The sequence below is a fragment of the Mustela lutreola genome, chromosome 7 (assembly GCF_030435805.1).
Source record: "Mustela lutreola isolate mMusLut2 chromosome 7, mMusLut2.pri, whole genome shotgun sequence".
Classification (NCBI taxonomy): Eukaryota; Metazoa; Chordata; class Mammalia; order Carnivora; family Mustelidae; genus Mustela; species Mustela lutreola.
The window spans coordinates 50,409,700-50,425,455 of NC_081296.1; the positions used below are offsets into that span (position 1 = coordinate 50,409,700).

Consider the following 15,756-nt stretch of genomic DNA (forward strand, 5'->3'; position numbering starts at 1 on the left):
ATTACAAGTAGGCAGAGAGACAGGCAGAGAGAGAGAGAGAGAGAGAGGAAGGGAAGCAGGCTCCCTGCTGAGCAGAGAGCCCGATGTGGGGCTCAATCCCAGGACCCTGGGATCATGACCTGAGCCGAAGGCAGAGGCCTTAACCCACTGAGCCAGGCGCCCCCCAAAATTATTATTTATTTATTTATTTATTTGAGAACGAGAGAAAGAGTATGAGCAGGAGGTAGAGGAGGAGGGAGAAAAGAATCTGAAGCGGACTGTGTGCTGAGCCCAGAGCCTCCTGCAGGTTTTGATTCCACAGCTGTGAGATCATGACCTGAGCTGAAACCAAGAGTCAGAGGGTTAACTGACTGAGCCACCCAGACGCCCCTCATTCTTTTGTATTTGAAAGTTAAAGTGGCAATAGGTGGGGGAAGAGGGAAACAAAAGAAAATATGAAGTATTCTGTCCTTCATCAGTCCAGACTGCATCCTGTAGATCTGAAACGTGAGTAAGAGAGGATCTGGATTTACCAACCCAGTTGGTACTGGGTGTTGGTATCATTGTATTCTGTTAAAAGCCAACCCAAAAAAGTAATAGGTGACTATTATATATATATGTGTGTGTGTGTGTGTGTGTGTGTGTGTATACATAATTAAATTATATAATAATAAATAATTATATATTAATTAATTATATTAATTATATATAATTATATATTATATATAATAAATATGATATAAATAATAAATATAATAATTATTATTATATAATAATTAAGACATTTTACTTTAGAGAGTGATAAACATTCTGCCACCTATTATATAATAATTATTATTATATAATAATTATATAATATATAATTGTTTAGATTTTCTTTCCTCCTAACCCCAAATACTGGGATTTGGAAATAGGGAGCATAATGATCAAATGAGAAGTCTGAGGGTAGCATATTTTGATATATAATTATTATATAATAGGTGGCAGAATGTTTATCACTCTCTAAAGTAAGTAAAATGTCTTAAGTATGTAGAGGTGGATAGCCATTTATATATATATAAATATATAAAAATATATTAATATAATTAAATAATATAATAATTATATAATATTATATATATATATATATATATATATATATATATATATGATAGCATAGTGGGCCCATGGAAGTCTTCCTTTGCATGTAAGGTTACAGTGCTGTGAACTTTAAACTTTGGTATTGTGAGGGAGTGTGTTTACAAATCCGGGTGATATAATCATTTGTAGAAGTTTTTCATCTTTGACTGGGAAAAACTATATTCTGTTCCTTCCATTTTTATTGATCTTTGTGTCATCCTTTTACTTGCATATACTCCCATCTGTTTGTTTTAACCTTACTCATTAGCAGTAGCTTATTATAATTACCCATCTGTCACCCTGGCTACAGTGAGCTGTAAATGCTGCTTAATTTTACTATACTTTTGTGGCATTGATGCTGGTTTTGATCAAGAAAAGGCTTTTTTGCTAACTAGACTCAGCATTATGAGTTTGCAGTTATGTTTTTTTACTTTATAATCTCTGATCACCTTTCTTTTATCTTGAGAACAATCAGTGGGAGAAGAAGGTGGGAAGGGGTAAGGTAGGTGTTGCAGGAAAGAGATTATGACTTTTGATGATTCTTCAGCCTGCCGTAATTTGGTATAGACGCTTACCCACTTGCTCCCCCATTAAAAAAGAAAAGTTGGTTTGTATTAACTTGGTGAGCAAAATTACTCATTTTGCGTTTTGGACCAATATAAGCTGAAATCTTTTGTAAATAAGTGATTTGGAAATTTTCCTGAAAAATAACAAAATTATAGCTAAAGTTTATTTCAGCCCTAGTTGTTAACTGATATATTACATCGATAAAATCTTTTTTGTTTTTCTTAAGAACTCATTCTCAAAGGAAAAAAAAATACGTCATTTGTTTTTAGTTAGTTGCAACACATAATGTTGTTACTTAGTTATATTATTTTAATGTATTATTTTCTTTTTAACTTTCGTTTGCCTCCAAGTGAATGGAAAATATTATACAGTCAATACTTGGAAAGAGCCAAAGGATCAGTTTTACTGCATTTTTGGTGCAACATCATTGGAATGTAGTTGTAATTTTTTCCAGTGATAATTCCAGTGATTTGGCGGTAGAGTTTTCCCACAGCAACAGTGTGTCAAATCAGGGATTTGCTTTTCTGTTTTCATTTTCTGAATAACCACAGTATTCCCTCACCCTAAATGAAACAGACCTGACCCTGAGTTGTCAGAGACAAACAAGGAAATTCCAGGTTTAGGAAAGTGATAATGACTCAGACTGGTGGGGGGTTGCCTGCTACAGAGGTACACTTTCTCAGAAACAGTGGCTGGAGCAGAGGAGATGTGGCTGCTTTCATTTATTTGGGAGCAGTATGGTTCTTGAGATGGTCATGAATTAATAATGGGGAAAGGAATGGAAATCTCTGAGGCATTCTGAACTTTTATTTTTCAAGAAAGCTTAATTCATATATTAGGCTCTTTATGAAAAGAGGTTTTTTTGAATGTAAAATATCTGTTCATTGAAGACCTCTAAAACCCACATTTTAACAACTTCAAGCACATTGCTACTTCCAGATTGAGTAACACTTAAAACACATTTCCTTTTGAAAATGCAAGATTTGCAAAAGGGACTTGTCATGCATTCATTTGGCCATTCTCAAGTGGTGAACTGAATGCTGGATAATCTCTGCTGGCCCCTTAATCAGATTTAAAATTCTTGTCCTTCCTAGGTGTTCCTGCATACTTCATCTGAGTGATAGCTGTCTTTTTGCACCTCATTTGCTATTTCCGGGTTGTTGTTTTTTTTTCTCTTGATATTTTTGTAGTTCTAGCATTGAAAACTTTTTGTCATTCAACACATAGCTTATTTTTAGCAGTTATCATTTGGTACATAATGAGTTGGTTTTTTACCTTTTATTTCCCAAAGACATTTTAAGGGTTAATTAGATCTTTATAATTTAATCTATAAAGCCCTTTGAGACCTTACTTAAAACTGTTCTTATCTGCACTGTTTTTGTATCTGCCGCACGTACATTTATGGCTCAAAAAGGTAAATTCTTCCTTATTTCTAAAATTAGTTTATGAGTTTATCTTTTGTTGGTATGATTAGATTGTATAGGTACAGCTGTCTTAATGCCAAGAATGCCAAGAGGTGACTTTAATTCGGCAACAAGTAGAAGCTTTGTTTTGTTTTAGATTTTATTTATTTGTCAGAGAGAAAGCATAAGCAGAGGGAGCAGCAGGCTGTCCACTGAGCAAGGAGGCCTATGAAGGCTGGGTCCCAGGGCCCTGGGATCATGACCTGAGCCAAAGGCATTAACCCATGCTTAACAGACTGAGCCACCCAGGTGTCCTGACATTTTAAAACAATGTAAAGATGTGTAGCTTTTTCTGTAGGAAGGAGTACTGTGTGTCGCTATTGATTTATACCATAAATGAGGTTTAAGTTATTGCTTCCTATTCACAGAATAGAGGAACTAAAGAAATCTGAAAACTTCTTTCTTCTTTTTGGTATAGTAGGTGTCTTTTTAAAAGGGCAGATTATATTCACAGACCACTATGTTCATTTAAACTGTTGTTAAATGCCTTCAGAGCTTACTTTTAATGTTTTTTTTCTGCTAAACTTTAAACTTTCTGATTTTCAGAAAGGAAACCACATTATAAATTTGAATATAAACAAAACAAAAAATTAAATGATTCTGAATATAGGCGGCAAAATTGGTACTTGGTGAACATGCTTTTATGAACTTACAGAATGTGTATTTACAAAAGAACAATGCCTTGAACTCCTCTCTTTCATTGTCGTTCTTTTTTTATTTTCTTTTTTATTTTTTTTGGAGGCGGGGGTGGGGGTGGGAGTGGGGGCGTTGAGGGGGTAGGGCCTGCAGTGGGATGTGGAAGAGAGAATCTTAAGCAGGCTCCACCCCATCACAAAGCCTGAAGCAGGCGATCTCAGGACCCAGAGATCATGACCTGAGCTGAAATCAAGAGTCAGACACTTAACCAACTGAGCTACCCTGGGGCCCCGATCTAAGTTACATTTTTTTTTTTTAAAGATTTTATTTATTTATTTGACAGAGAGAGATCACAAGCAGGCAGAGAGGCATGCAGAGAGAGAGGAGGAAGCAGGCTCCCTGCTGAGCAGAGAGTCCAATGCAGGGCTAGATCCCAGGACCCTGAGATCATGACCTGAGCCGAAGGCAGCGGCTTAACCCCACTGAGCCACCCAGGCGCCCCCTAAGTTACATTTTCTTAACTTTGTTTCTACTTCAACACATTTTCTCCAAGTCCTTTATTTTGGGGAAAAAAAATTTTTGAAGCTTCAATCTGTGACTCTTATTTTTTCCCATTTCAGTATTCTGTTTTTCTAATTAGAGGTTTTAGCTAATTGTCCTAAAGTCAGGTACTCCAAAACCCATGTTTAAAAGTCCACATTTAAAAGTCCACATTTTTTTTTTTAAGATTTTATTTATTTATTTGACAGCGATTACAAGTAGGCAGAGAAGCAGGCAGAGAGAGATGAAGGGAAGCAGGCTCCCCACTGAGCAGAGAACCCGATGTGGGGCTTGATCCTAGGACCCTGGGATCATGACCTGAGCCGAAGGCAGGGGCTTAACCCACTGAGCCACCCAGGTGCCCCTAAAAGTCCACATTTAAAATTAAACCTCGGTGTTTAAAAGCCCCCCCCCCACAAAAAAAAAAGCCTAAGCAAAATGAAGTTGTCAAAGTTGCAAAATAGCAGTATCCATCTATACTGCATCTTCATCATTAATAATAAAAATCTCAAGGAAGTGAAGGTAGCATTTCTCTGAAGTAGATTTCAATATTTAGGACAGTTTTTTCTATTTCTGGAATACCTCTGACATGTAAATAGACCAACCACATAACCCATATTCTCATAGTTTGGGATCACAGATGTTTCTAAATGTACTTTTGAAGCAAAGTATATTTTTCCCCTTTTAATTGTGAAAGTGCAGTGTTGGACTTCTGCTTCTTAAAGTGGGTCAGAGGGGATAGATACCCTGTGTTTTTTGCTGTTGATACATGGCTCCATGAGCATTAGAATTTTGCATTGCTATCATTCACTGAAATGCTAAGTGTCCCAGAATTTTGACTTTTTTCCCCCATGGATAATTTGGCTGCAGCCCAAGTGGACTGATTATAAATGCACTTGAGTGGGAACCAGGTGTGAAACATGTCAGTAAAAGGTCTCTGCTGTTTCTCTCCCTGCCCTCCCCTCTCCGATTGTCCTGGGTCAGCCTACTTCACCAAGTAACCCAAGACCGTTGTAAGGTAGAAGAGAGAGCTCTGTGTGTTCTAAGCTACAGGACCCACAGGGCAAAAATGCATCCAGATCACTGCAAGCCTGACGGTCAGGACGACTAAGCTGGCTCCAGAGTTGTTGAGGCCTGGAGCCGATGTCCTTCATACTCTTTCCACACTCCCGCACAAACCCAGAACAACCTCCCTAGGCTCTGAAAACAGAAAAGGTTGTTAGTAAATAAACATCTGTTGGCTGACTAATTGACATCAGTGTAAAATAATTTTGTCATTCTGTTCCCTCCCTGTGTTAAATTATATCTAATTTGTGGAATGAAAGGGGGCCCGGTACTGCTCATTCCAACCTTCTTTGCCCTACTAGGTCTGTTAATTATGGACGTGGATCAAGTTCAAAGGTTCCTTCCCTCTGTTCTGCAGGCCAGGCCCTCCCTTCTTGGCTGCTTCCAACCACACTGCTGGTTTCTGAGAAATATCTGATAAGCAATGCTTTAGGCGAGCTCAGGCCACATCTCCCTAGAGCCTCGCTGCCAGGTCTCTACCGGCTCTTGTTAATGTGGGTCACCCTGGACAATGCAGAGGCCTCAAGTACAACTTTACCTACTCCTCAGAGGTACGGGGCACAGCTCCCTACCCGAGTTCTGAGGGTGGAGGGAGAATATCCTCTTCCTTCTCCCACTGGAATGGAAAATCAGATTTCCTTTGTTCTTCTCCTAGAGTGCCACTCCCAACAGTGACCAAATGTGTATTCTTTCATTATTCTTAGCCCAAACAGAACCTTCTTTTTCCTCCAGGCTGGGAAGGAAATGCCTCTGAACTCCCTGCATAAAATCGGAGCAGCCAACACTCCTTGCTACCCTAACCCCCTAATCTGCCCCCTCACTTTCTGAACTTGATCCAGTCTCGCTATCGCCCACACCTGGTCACCAAGGCTCACAGGCCCTCTGTATACTGAGTAGCACGGTATGGAGTAGTGCCTGCCACCCACTCCCTCCACCACTGCTAGCTCCCACTATGTTTTTAAAGTTGCCTTTCATGTCTAAATTTGGTTAGATTTTTCTGCTATCATTAATGAATATCTTCAGATACCACTTTTTTTCAAATAACTACTTATTGCTTCTTAAAAATTAGTAAGAATTTCAGGCATACAGAGTATACCTACTATAAAACACTCCCACATTCAGATACCACCATGCAGTTTTAGAAATAATAAATGATTGAATTGAAGTCCCTCTGAACCTCTCCTTAATCACCTCTTCTACCATTTCTCTTCAAAGGTAACAGCTATATGGATTTTGTTGGGTCATTCTCATATGTTTTTATACTTTAATTACACATGGATGTATGTATAAATGATACGTTCTATAGTTTTGGGTACTTTTGAAATTATATAGGAATGGTTTGACTCTGGGAAATTTTGCAGTTGGCTTTTTTCACTTCGTATTATGTTTTTAGATTCAATCATGTTGATACATGTGACTCTTGGTCACTGTTCCTGGATATCCCCTGTATACCAAGGTGTTCTCTCACTGGGGGCCATTTCCGTTGTTGCTAACCTTTTGCTATTGACCCTTAAAGAGCAGGCCTCCCCAGGGAGATACGGACATTCTTGCACACATCTCTTTGGAAGGCCTTTGGAAGGATCTTTAAATGACAAGTTTGATTTTAGACTCTTTTGAGTTAGTCTTTGTGAATCTGGGTAAGTTGCTGTGGCTCCCTGGGCCTCAGTTTGCTTGGGCACACAGGGTGGACTAAACTAAAGAACCTCTAAGTTTCTTTCCAAGCCTAGAATTCTTTCTGGCTTCTCTCCCTCCTTACAGAGTATAGTATGTATCAGTGATGAGTAACTGCTTAGCATGAGAATCAGTTCAGGGGAAGGGGAAAAAAAAAAAGACTCTTGTGTGTCTGTGTGCATGTATTTAAATTCAAAATGAAAATGACATTGAGTCCCTTGGGAATGTTTTCTTACCATGTAGATTTCCTATTCTATTGACTAGATAAATATTAATGACAAAACTGGCACTGCTTTAAAGCCATCAAGAAGTTAATGGTCGGACTTATTCTAGTAAACATGGAAGCAGTGTTGGAGTCTTGTCTCCTGAGAGTAGATGTTGGGCTGTGTTGCCAGCTGGGCAGGCCGAGGGATTGCTCATGAGTTGGGATGACTCAGGGTCGTCATTTTGAACATGAATTATTGTATTATGTGCTGCCAAGAAATGATGCTTTCTAAAAGACTGTTGAAATATGAAGGGCTTTTTTTTACTCTAAGCGTAATGCCCTTCAGAAGCTGTATTTTTGAGATCGTATGGTCTCTTTAAATTAAAAAAAAAAAGAAAAAAAGTTGCTCCCTTCCTGCCAGAATGAGCTGCGGTTCTTGCTGCTGTTGATCTGACAGCCCCCTCCTTCTTTGCAGTCTCTCATCACCTGAGGCTAGGATACAGGCCAGTGCTTTGGAACTATAGTCTCAGGGACTTGCAGGCTGTGAAGATCGTGGATTAGTGCAGAGATGTCGTGGCAACTACCTGGGTTGCTCATTGTCATTTTTTCCTTCATATTGTCTGTTAGTGGCTGAACGCTAGATGAAGTACTAGAGTTATTATCAAACCTGGTAACCTACACATCAGGCTGTTATGATTTGTCCATTTCCTATAGCTGTGAACACAAAATTTTACTAATTAATAGATTGGAGTATCATTCTAACAGATATCGTGATCAATTCAACAGCTTTTCCATTCTCTCCTATTTTTAGCCATCCTGGGGTCAGGGAAGTGACCCAGCTGCAGGGATGGGTCTTGATCAATCTAAATTTAGGGAGGAGTTTAGCTTAATCCAATCTTGGTGACTGCCGGTGGCAGAGGTTGGTTCCGGAACTCAGCATTAGCCTCTAGAACATGACATTCTCATGGCTATAGTTCTAGAAGTGAAACATGAAGGAAAGGTCGCTGGAGGCTTTGGGGAAACATTTCCTCACTTTGAAGTGAGAGGCACAGGAAGATTATCTCTTTTCTTCTCGGCATTGCTCTTGTGGTCAGGAACCATTACCAGTCAGGGGATGAAACTGACACTCCCAAGAGGGCAGAGCCAAAGGAGGTACAGAGAAATGAGCTGGAACTACTGGACTGAGCCATCCCTGAACCTCAACTCATCACTGGGCTTATTATATGAGTCAACAAATTACCGTAAGCTAGTTTGATTTGAGGTTTCTATTATTTGCAGCAGAGAGCATCCTAATTGATATAATTACATTACTGTATTATGGCTGGTTATTCTAATTCTGGAGTAGTCTCAGGAAGTTATCTTTAAAGTGAATATTAATCCACCTGTAGTCTACTGCTGTTATTGTCAAACTAATTATAAGATCTTGATTTTCATATTGTAATAGATTTCTTAGCATCCTTACTATTGTTACTACAGTATGCTAAGAAAACTTTGAACTTTCAAGTTGTTCTTAGTTCTCCCCATACTTAGTAGAATGTGACCTTTACTTACTGATTACTTAGATGAGAGTATTTAACCTTTTATTATCTACTGTATATGTGTTTCTGAATGCAGTCAAACTATCAAAGAGAGGATGGACCCTTTGCTTGATTTGAGAGTAATTCAGAGCAATATGGTAACAAAACCAAATAACACAGGATTAAGCCAGGACTTGTCATGTCAGGGATGGACGTGACCAAGGAAAGAGCTGAGGGAGGAAATGGGGGAGGACCCATGGGTGGAGTGTCATCTTCAGGGAAGGCTGCTGCATGAGGTAGCCAGGCAGAGGGGAGGAGGTGGGGGGGGGGGCAGTTGGAGAGAGGCTCTGAGGGTGGCAGGGTCAGGAGAGCAGTGCCTCACAAAGGCTGTATTGCCAGGCAGAGGAAATTGACCCCACACCTTAATAGTGAGGTGCCATTACCTCAGAGATGGTTGACAGTTACCCTGGAGAGGAGTTAGACCAGGGAGAGAGGCTGGCACCGAGTCCTGGGAAGCTGTTACCATAATTCATGTGTCAGGTGACAAGAGCTATAGGATAATAGCATCTGAATATGTAATATCTTACATTGATACGGAATTTCAGAGTTCCCAGAGCACATTCAAACATGTTATTTAATTAAGTCCCCTCACCCTTTTTTTCTGGATGAAGATACAGAGGTTCAGAGCAGTTAAGAACCTCCCAAAAGGTGTCAGTGACAGAACCCAACCTATAGTCTAGGTCTTTGGACTTTCAGGTCTATTGCTTTTCAATAATAATATAAACGACATTTTCTATTATTAGTGAAATTACTAGTTGTGCTAATTTGGCTCTGCTCTGTGCATTTGTCTATCAGCTGGCTCCTGACAGAAGTGTAAACAGAAGCTAAATACCACTCGTCCCAACTCTTCTCAACACTGAACACCTCTGAATAGTGAAAAGATGGTGAAGTATTACAGATAATGGTAGAACCTCCTCAGATTACAGAAAGGTGATTCTTCTAACAAGTACAGAAAACAAAAGGCTGGATCGGGAGAAAGTTTCCTAAATGTTTTAAAGGAATGGAGAGTGACTGAGATTTTAGTGAGCCTCCAAGTTTTTTTGGGTACTCTCAATATTTATATGTAGAAACATTGTAGTAACATAGCTGTTGAAGGCTTTTCTCCTCCCAGCATAACTGCATTTAATGTTTAAGTCAATTTAGAAGATACGTAATTGACACGTTTTCTTGAAATGTCATGGAAACTGCTTTTAAGGGGTTCTGAACAGAATGCAAAAGAATAGAAAAATCTGAAAGCTGAGTGGCCAGATGATAAAGATTTAGCAAACTGCATCCAGGTTGTATTCATTAACTTGTCCCTTCAAAGAGTAGCAGCTTATTCCTGATAAGTGTGGAGCATTCTGATATTTGTCAAGGACTTTGTGGTTCTTTGTAATTGAAATTTCTAATAAGTTTCGAACTACCATAGTGCAGGGTTGCGGGGGGTGGATGGGTAAGAGAGGGTTGGACTTTTAACTGCCAGGGCCCCCAAACGTCTTTTACATGGAACCTGTCTGGCCCACCTGAGTGCTACTTACAGGTTAGAATTACCTGGAGAGCTTTTAAAAATTACCAATGCATAGATCCTACCCCACCTTTTTTTTTTTTTTCCTTTTTAAAGATTTTCATCCTTTATTTGAGATAGAGTGAGCACATAAGCAGGGGATAGAGGGGAAAAGAAGCAGGCTCTCTGTTGAGCAGGAAGCCCGATGTGGGTCTCAATCCCAGGACCCTGAGATCATGACCTGAGCCAAAGGCAGATGTTTAACATGCTGAGCCACCCTGGTGCCCCAGATCCTACCCTTGACCAACGAAGTCAGAATCTCAGAATTTGGGGAAAGGAACAGACCTAGTCATAAATAGTTTTTAAAGTTCTCCAGGTAATCCTACAGTTCAGCTATTTCAACTCCAGCCTGTAAGCAGCAGGAAATGTTTATTAAATTGTACATAGGATACTTGGTAGCTGTATAAAATAAATATGTAGGTTTTCCCGTCCCTGAGCAAAATAGGCAAGTTTGGGGCCTTAGGGTTTTGTTTTTCTCCTTAGCCACTTGTAGGTTTTAAAGAATACATGGCAGGAAATGGAGGAAGACATTCTAAAGAGGTCTCATGGCATTTTTTAGGGAAGACTGGGGCAGGAAGGGTAGGAATCATTGTTTGTGTATATTTCAGGAAGCCGAGAATATGGCATGTTCTCAGTCTATCTAAATTATGTCACTTCGAGGGATGTGATCCATTTGTATCAAAATAATGAGGCATATAATACATTGCATTTAACATGTGTGGGAATTCTTCGCAGAGTAATTAGCATTCCTTTCTTCAGCCTGTATTCAGAGGAAACATACCATTCACACCCTCTCTGTGTTCACATTTTCCAGTGCGTTGGAGAGCTTTCTTTTTTCAATAGAAATCTTTGTCCTTTTCCTAATAAGACTTGGATTATAGTTGGAGAAATTTAGCATTTCTTTTTCTTTTTCTGGCAGGAATTGATTTTAAAATCAGAACGATAGAACTGGATGGAAAGAAAATTAAGCTTCAGATATGGTAAGTTAAAAAAAAATTATACACAGAGTTTCTACCTTAATTGGAATGGAAAGTGGGAATTAAAATGTGAATTGTGGTAAGTTAGTGGTAAACTGTGAGAGCTAAAACATCTTTTCTTTACCACAACCAAGGGGGAGTGGGTGAGTATTGAAAGGTATCTCCACCAAGAATGGGAAGGTAAGGAATGGTCTTAAACCTGGAAGAGATCTGAGAACTCATTTTTCCCAGACACTAATTTTGTAGGAAGGAAAGAAAATCTAAAGAGTGTACACACTTTTTCACTGTACTTGTTGCAGCTTTGAAATCAGATAAGGCAAAAGTTGTCACATGGTAGGAACCCTAAGCAGGTTCTTTTTAAGTACAGATCTAGATTCTAGGTTCTGCCTCTCAGCTGAGGGCTTGGGCCAATTGCTTCTCTTTTTAGGTCCTGTTTTTCCTCATTGGTTAATTGGTTGGTGAGCCTGAAGATATCCAAGAGCCCCTGCAGATCTAACATTTTATTATTTGCTTTCATGTGGCTTCTCTTTAAATTAAAAAAAAAAAAATGAGGATCACTGAACCCATCTAATGTGTGATGATGACAGCAGTAGTCAAAGCTTAGAAATTCAGAGCAGGCTAGATTAAGAAGCAGGCAGGGCAAAATAGTAAAATAATATATATCAGCTTTTTCCTTAGGCCATTCTTCTTTGAATCTCAGAACCAGGGTATAACTAGAGCATCATGTTGAAATCCACTGGTCCTTCTTTAAAGAGGAAGAACCTAGGACTTAAGAGTGGTTAAGTCCATCTGAGGAATTCTGTCTGGGTTACTGATAAAGCTGAGACAACTCCCCAGATCTGGAGCATCTTGACAGCTTTACATATCAGCCCAGGATAATAGTTCCTGGTATATTCATTGGGAAACATAGTGAAGGTTACCGCAGGTTGCCCTTTTCATCTATTGATATTTAGTAAGAGACCAAATATTTTGAAGATCTAAAGAAAAAGTCTAAGGGAGAAGCAAAGAGAATTTCTGACTCAATGCTGAATGGTCCTGACCATGAATAAGAATTGAATAAGAGTTGTTACTAGGAGCCTGTGGTTAGTCAGCTAATTAGAACCAAATATAATATCAGAGCATTCTTAGCAGCATGCTAAGTCTTCACGACCTGTATTTAGTATGGCAGGGGTTTCTCCTCTGTCCTCACTGCAGAGCTGATTCTAAATCCAGTAGTGTGTGAGACCAAAATATGGTTAACTGGCTCCAAGATGCTTGGCTTCTGTTTTCCGCATGGTGTGTTTGCCATATACCAAGCAGGTGCTCTGGGTATCTAATCCTGATCAGTGAGAGAATGGCAGAAGATGACTGTGGTGGGAAGCCTGGCCTTGCCCTAAACCTCTGAGACCAAGGATGCTTGAGGTTCATTCAAGGGGCTGAGCCATTTAACGGTTCAGTGGTAGACCATAGCCCAGCAGAGCCTGTTGCCTCTTCTACAGAATGAGGATAAGTGTCTTACTGCTACACTGGGCTATAGTGGGTCTCACATGAGCACAGACAAATGTATTTTCTAAGGTATAAATAAACATTAAGGTATTAATGTTTTTAATTTGCTGTATTTCCCTTGGGCCTCCATCTCTTATTTGGGTTGGTATACCAACGTGTATTTCTACAAATGCCTCTCTTTTGTGGAATTAAGTTGTACAGTTTCGTTTGCCTTAGTAGCACAGGGAGAGAATTAGTTCTGGTGGTGCATAGCAAATTTAGAAATACTGATTTTCCCAGATATCAAGGAAATTTGACTCCCTTTATAGGGATCACTTCAAGCAAAGTATGAGAAATTTTGAATTTTTCAGAATGAATTTTAAGAGAATGCCACCAACCAGAAAGCAAGAATACATGAACGTGTATATAGTCTTGAGGTATTGTTCATATCTTAAAGTGTTCAGAAACATTTTCATCCATTCTGTGTGAAACTCCAGGCTCCCATTTAATCCCAGGCTCTACAGCTGACAAAGTTCTTGAGGAGATCCATTTTAGTGTGCTCTGCTGAGCAGAATTCACACAGTAGTAAGTGCAACCCCATTGCTTGCTTTGTACAGAAATCAGAGAGCAAAATGCCTTAATCATTGGGCATTTACAAAAAGGATTATAACAACTTGCAGGGGTCCAAGAATTTAGAACTATTCTCTGTTCTCTCCCACATGTATTTGACTAATAGAACATGCCAGTTCCTAGCAGGGCCATGTATTTTCTCGTTGCTGCTTTTATCATCAAGGTCCAAGTTTCCCACCAAAGTCATTGTGAGCTCCTGACAGGCCTCTGTGGCCACCTCCGCCTCCAGCTCACAGACACACAGCATGTTCCCTATGCGGCTCGTTCGCCTTGCCCTTGAAACCATTGCCTTTGTGAGCCGCCCAGAATTCTCTCTACAGCTTAAGGTCTCTCCTCAGCAATGCTGGTGACAATTCTAAAACCACTTTCTCCTTTGTTTCAAATTTTAGGGACACAGCAGGTCAGGAAAGATTTCGAACCATCACAACGGCATACTATAGAGGAGCCATGGTGAGTGTGTTTGAGAGTTTTTATAACTCTTCAGGTGAGAGTAAAACATGCATATTCATTTCTCAGGGTTTTAGGATCCAAGCTACAGTCTAGCATAATGCAGGAGATAGGTTTTGGGATGTGAAAACAAGACATTTAAAGGGTTTTTCTATGCTCTCTGTTCAGTAACTGCATGCTTTGACACTGGTCTTCATAATACTCATCAGGTTATTAGTTTATAGATATTTTGGAACTCCTCCACACATTCTGAGCAGTTATATATCTTAGTGGAAGCTGGGAGACCAGTTAAAGGCAATGACGGTAATTCAGGCTAATAGACGAGAATAGGAATAAGACCGGGCTTAGGAGTTGAGGGGTCAGAATCGGGAGATCGTGTGGTTTTTGGGCCTAGAACAGGTTTTAGTGACCCTGGCTGTGAGGAGGTAAGTCTCAGGGTCTGCTTGGGCTGGCTGGCAGGGTTGTATCACCCTTTATCAAAACAAGGGTATAAGGAGGAAGACAGGATTTGGAGGGGACAAAGACAGCCTTGTGTTTTACTTAGTTGAGTTTTTGGTGACCACACGGGACATTTGGGAGCTGCTATCTGGTCATTGGTCTCCAAAACACATCTGACCGTGTTTTCTTCGGCTTCGTCTTGTGCCGTTTTGCCATTGGATCCATGAACTCTTACCAGGCTGCCTCTTTCACTCAGTCCAGTGGGTTCTGGGCCATTCTCGTCAGCAGGGTACTTAACATTTCTGCTGTGTGCCAGGCACTGTGGGCTTTCCCTCTTCACCGCAGCCTCAGCCCTATGGCCCAGTTCAAGTCTACTCAGACCTCAGGTCTTGGCTTTACTGTCATTTTCTCAGGGAAGCCTTCCCTGACCACCTCATCCCTTAGCCAGATTAGCCACATCTGTACTCAAAATTCCCCATACTACTTCATAGCAACTGTCAAAGTTGTAACTAATTGTGTAATTATTGGTTTATTGTTTTCTTTGCTAGCTGGCCATAAGAGGAAGGGGCCTTGTCTATCTTGTCCACTACTGGTAACACAAAGTATAAGATCAGGCACATAGTGGGGGCTCACTAAATATTTGTTGAATGGACAGACAGATGGGTAGGTCTAGCACTTAATACAGGAGGGTGGTCTGGTGATACAGATTTTGGAATCGCTACCATGTAAGTGTCAGTTGATAAATTTAGGAGATAAACTGTTTAGAAATACCAGACATGGGGTGCCTGGGTTGCTCAGTGGGTTAAGCCTCTGCCTTTGGCTCAGGTCATGGTCTCAGGTCCTGGGATCGAGCCCCGCATCGGGCTTTCTGCTCACCAGGGAGTTTGCTTCCCCCCGACCTCTGCCTGCTGCTTTGCCTACTTGTGATCTCTCTCTCTTTCTGTCAAATAAATAAAGTCTTTTAAAAAAAAACCAGACATGAGGATCTTTAAAAATACAATGACAATGCCTTTCATTAAACCTGTATAACAAATGTATTATGTTTTAAGTGTCTGCAATTTATGTAGACGGATAGTGATATTTTGATCAGCCCATATTTGAAGAAATGATTTTATTTTTTAAGTATAAAAAGAAATAACTTTTTTTTTTACTTTATTTTTTTAAAGATTTTATTTATTTATTTGACAGAGAGAGATCACACAAGTAGGCAGAGAGGCAGGCAGAGAGAGAGGGGGAAGCAGGCTCCCCGCTGAGCAGAGAGCCCAATGTGGGGTTCGATCCCAGGACCCTGAGATTATGACCTGAGCCAAAGGCAGAGGTTTAACCCACTGAGCCACCCAGGTGCCCCCAAAAGAAATAATTTTAAAGCAGTATAGTTACAATCTTAGTATAGGAGTAAGAAGCAAGACATTTCTACTTGAAATAATAAAGTACA

General features: G+C 40.0%; 1 protein-coding gene across 1 annotated transcript in view; it reads left to right on the plus strand.

The window, feature by feature from the left end:
- Positions 1–15,756, plus strand: part of RAB8B (RAB8B, member RAS oncogene family) — a 61,082-nt gene that overhangs the window by 34,024 nt on the left and 11,302 nt on the right. The window contains exons 2-3 of the mRNA XM_059180722.1: positions 11,285–11,345; positions 13,826–13,886. Of these exons, the coding sequence (XP_059036705.1) occupies positions 11,285–11,345; positions 13,826–13,886 (122 nt within the window). The remainder of the gene's footprint in view (positions 1–11,284; positions 11,346–13,825; positions 13,887–15,756) is intronic.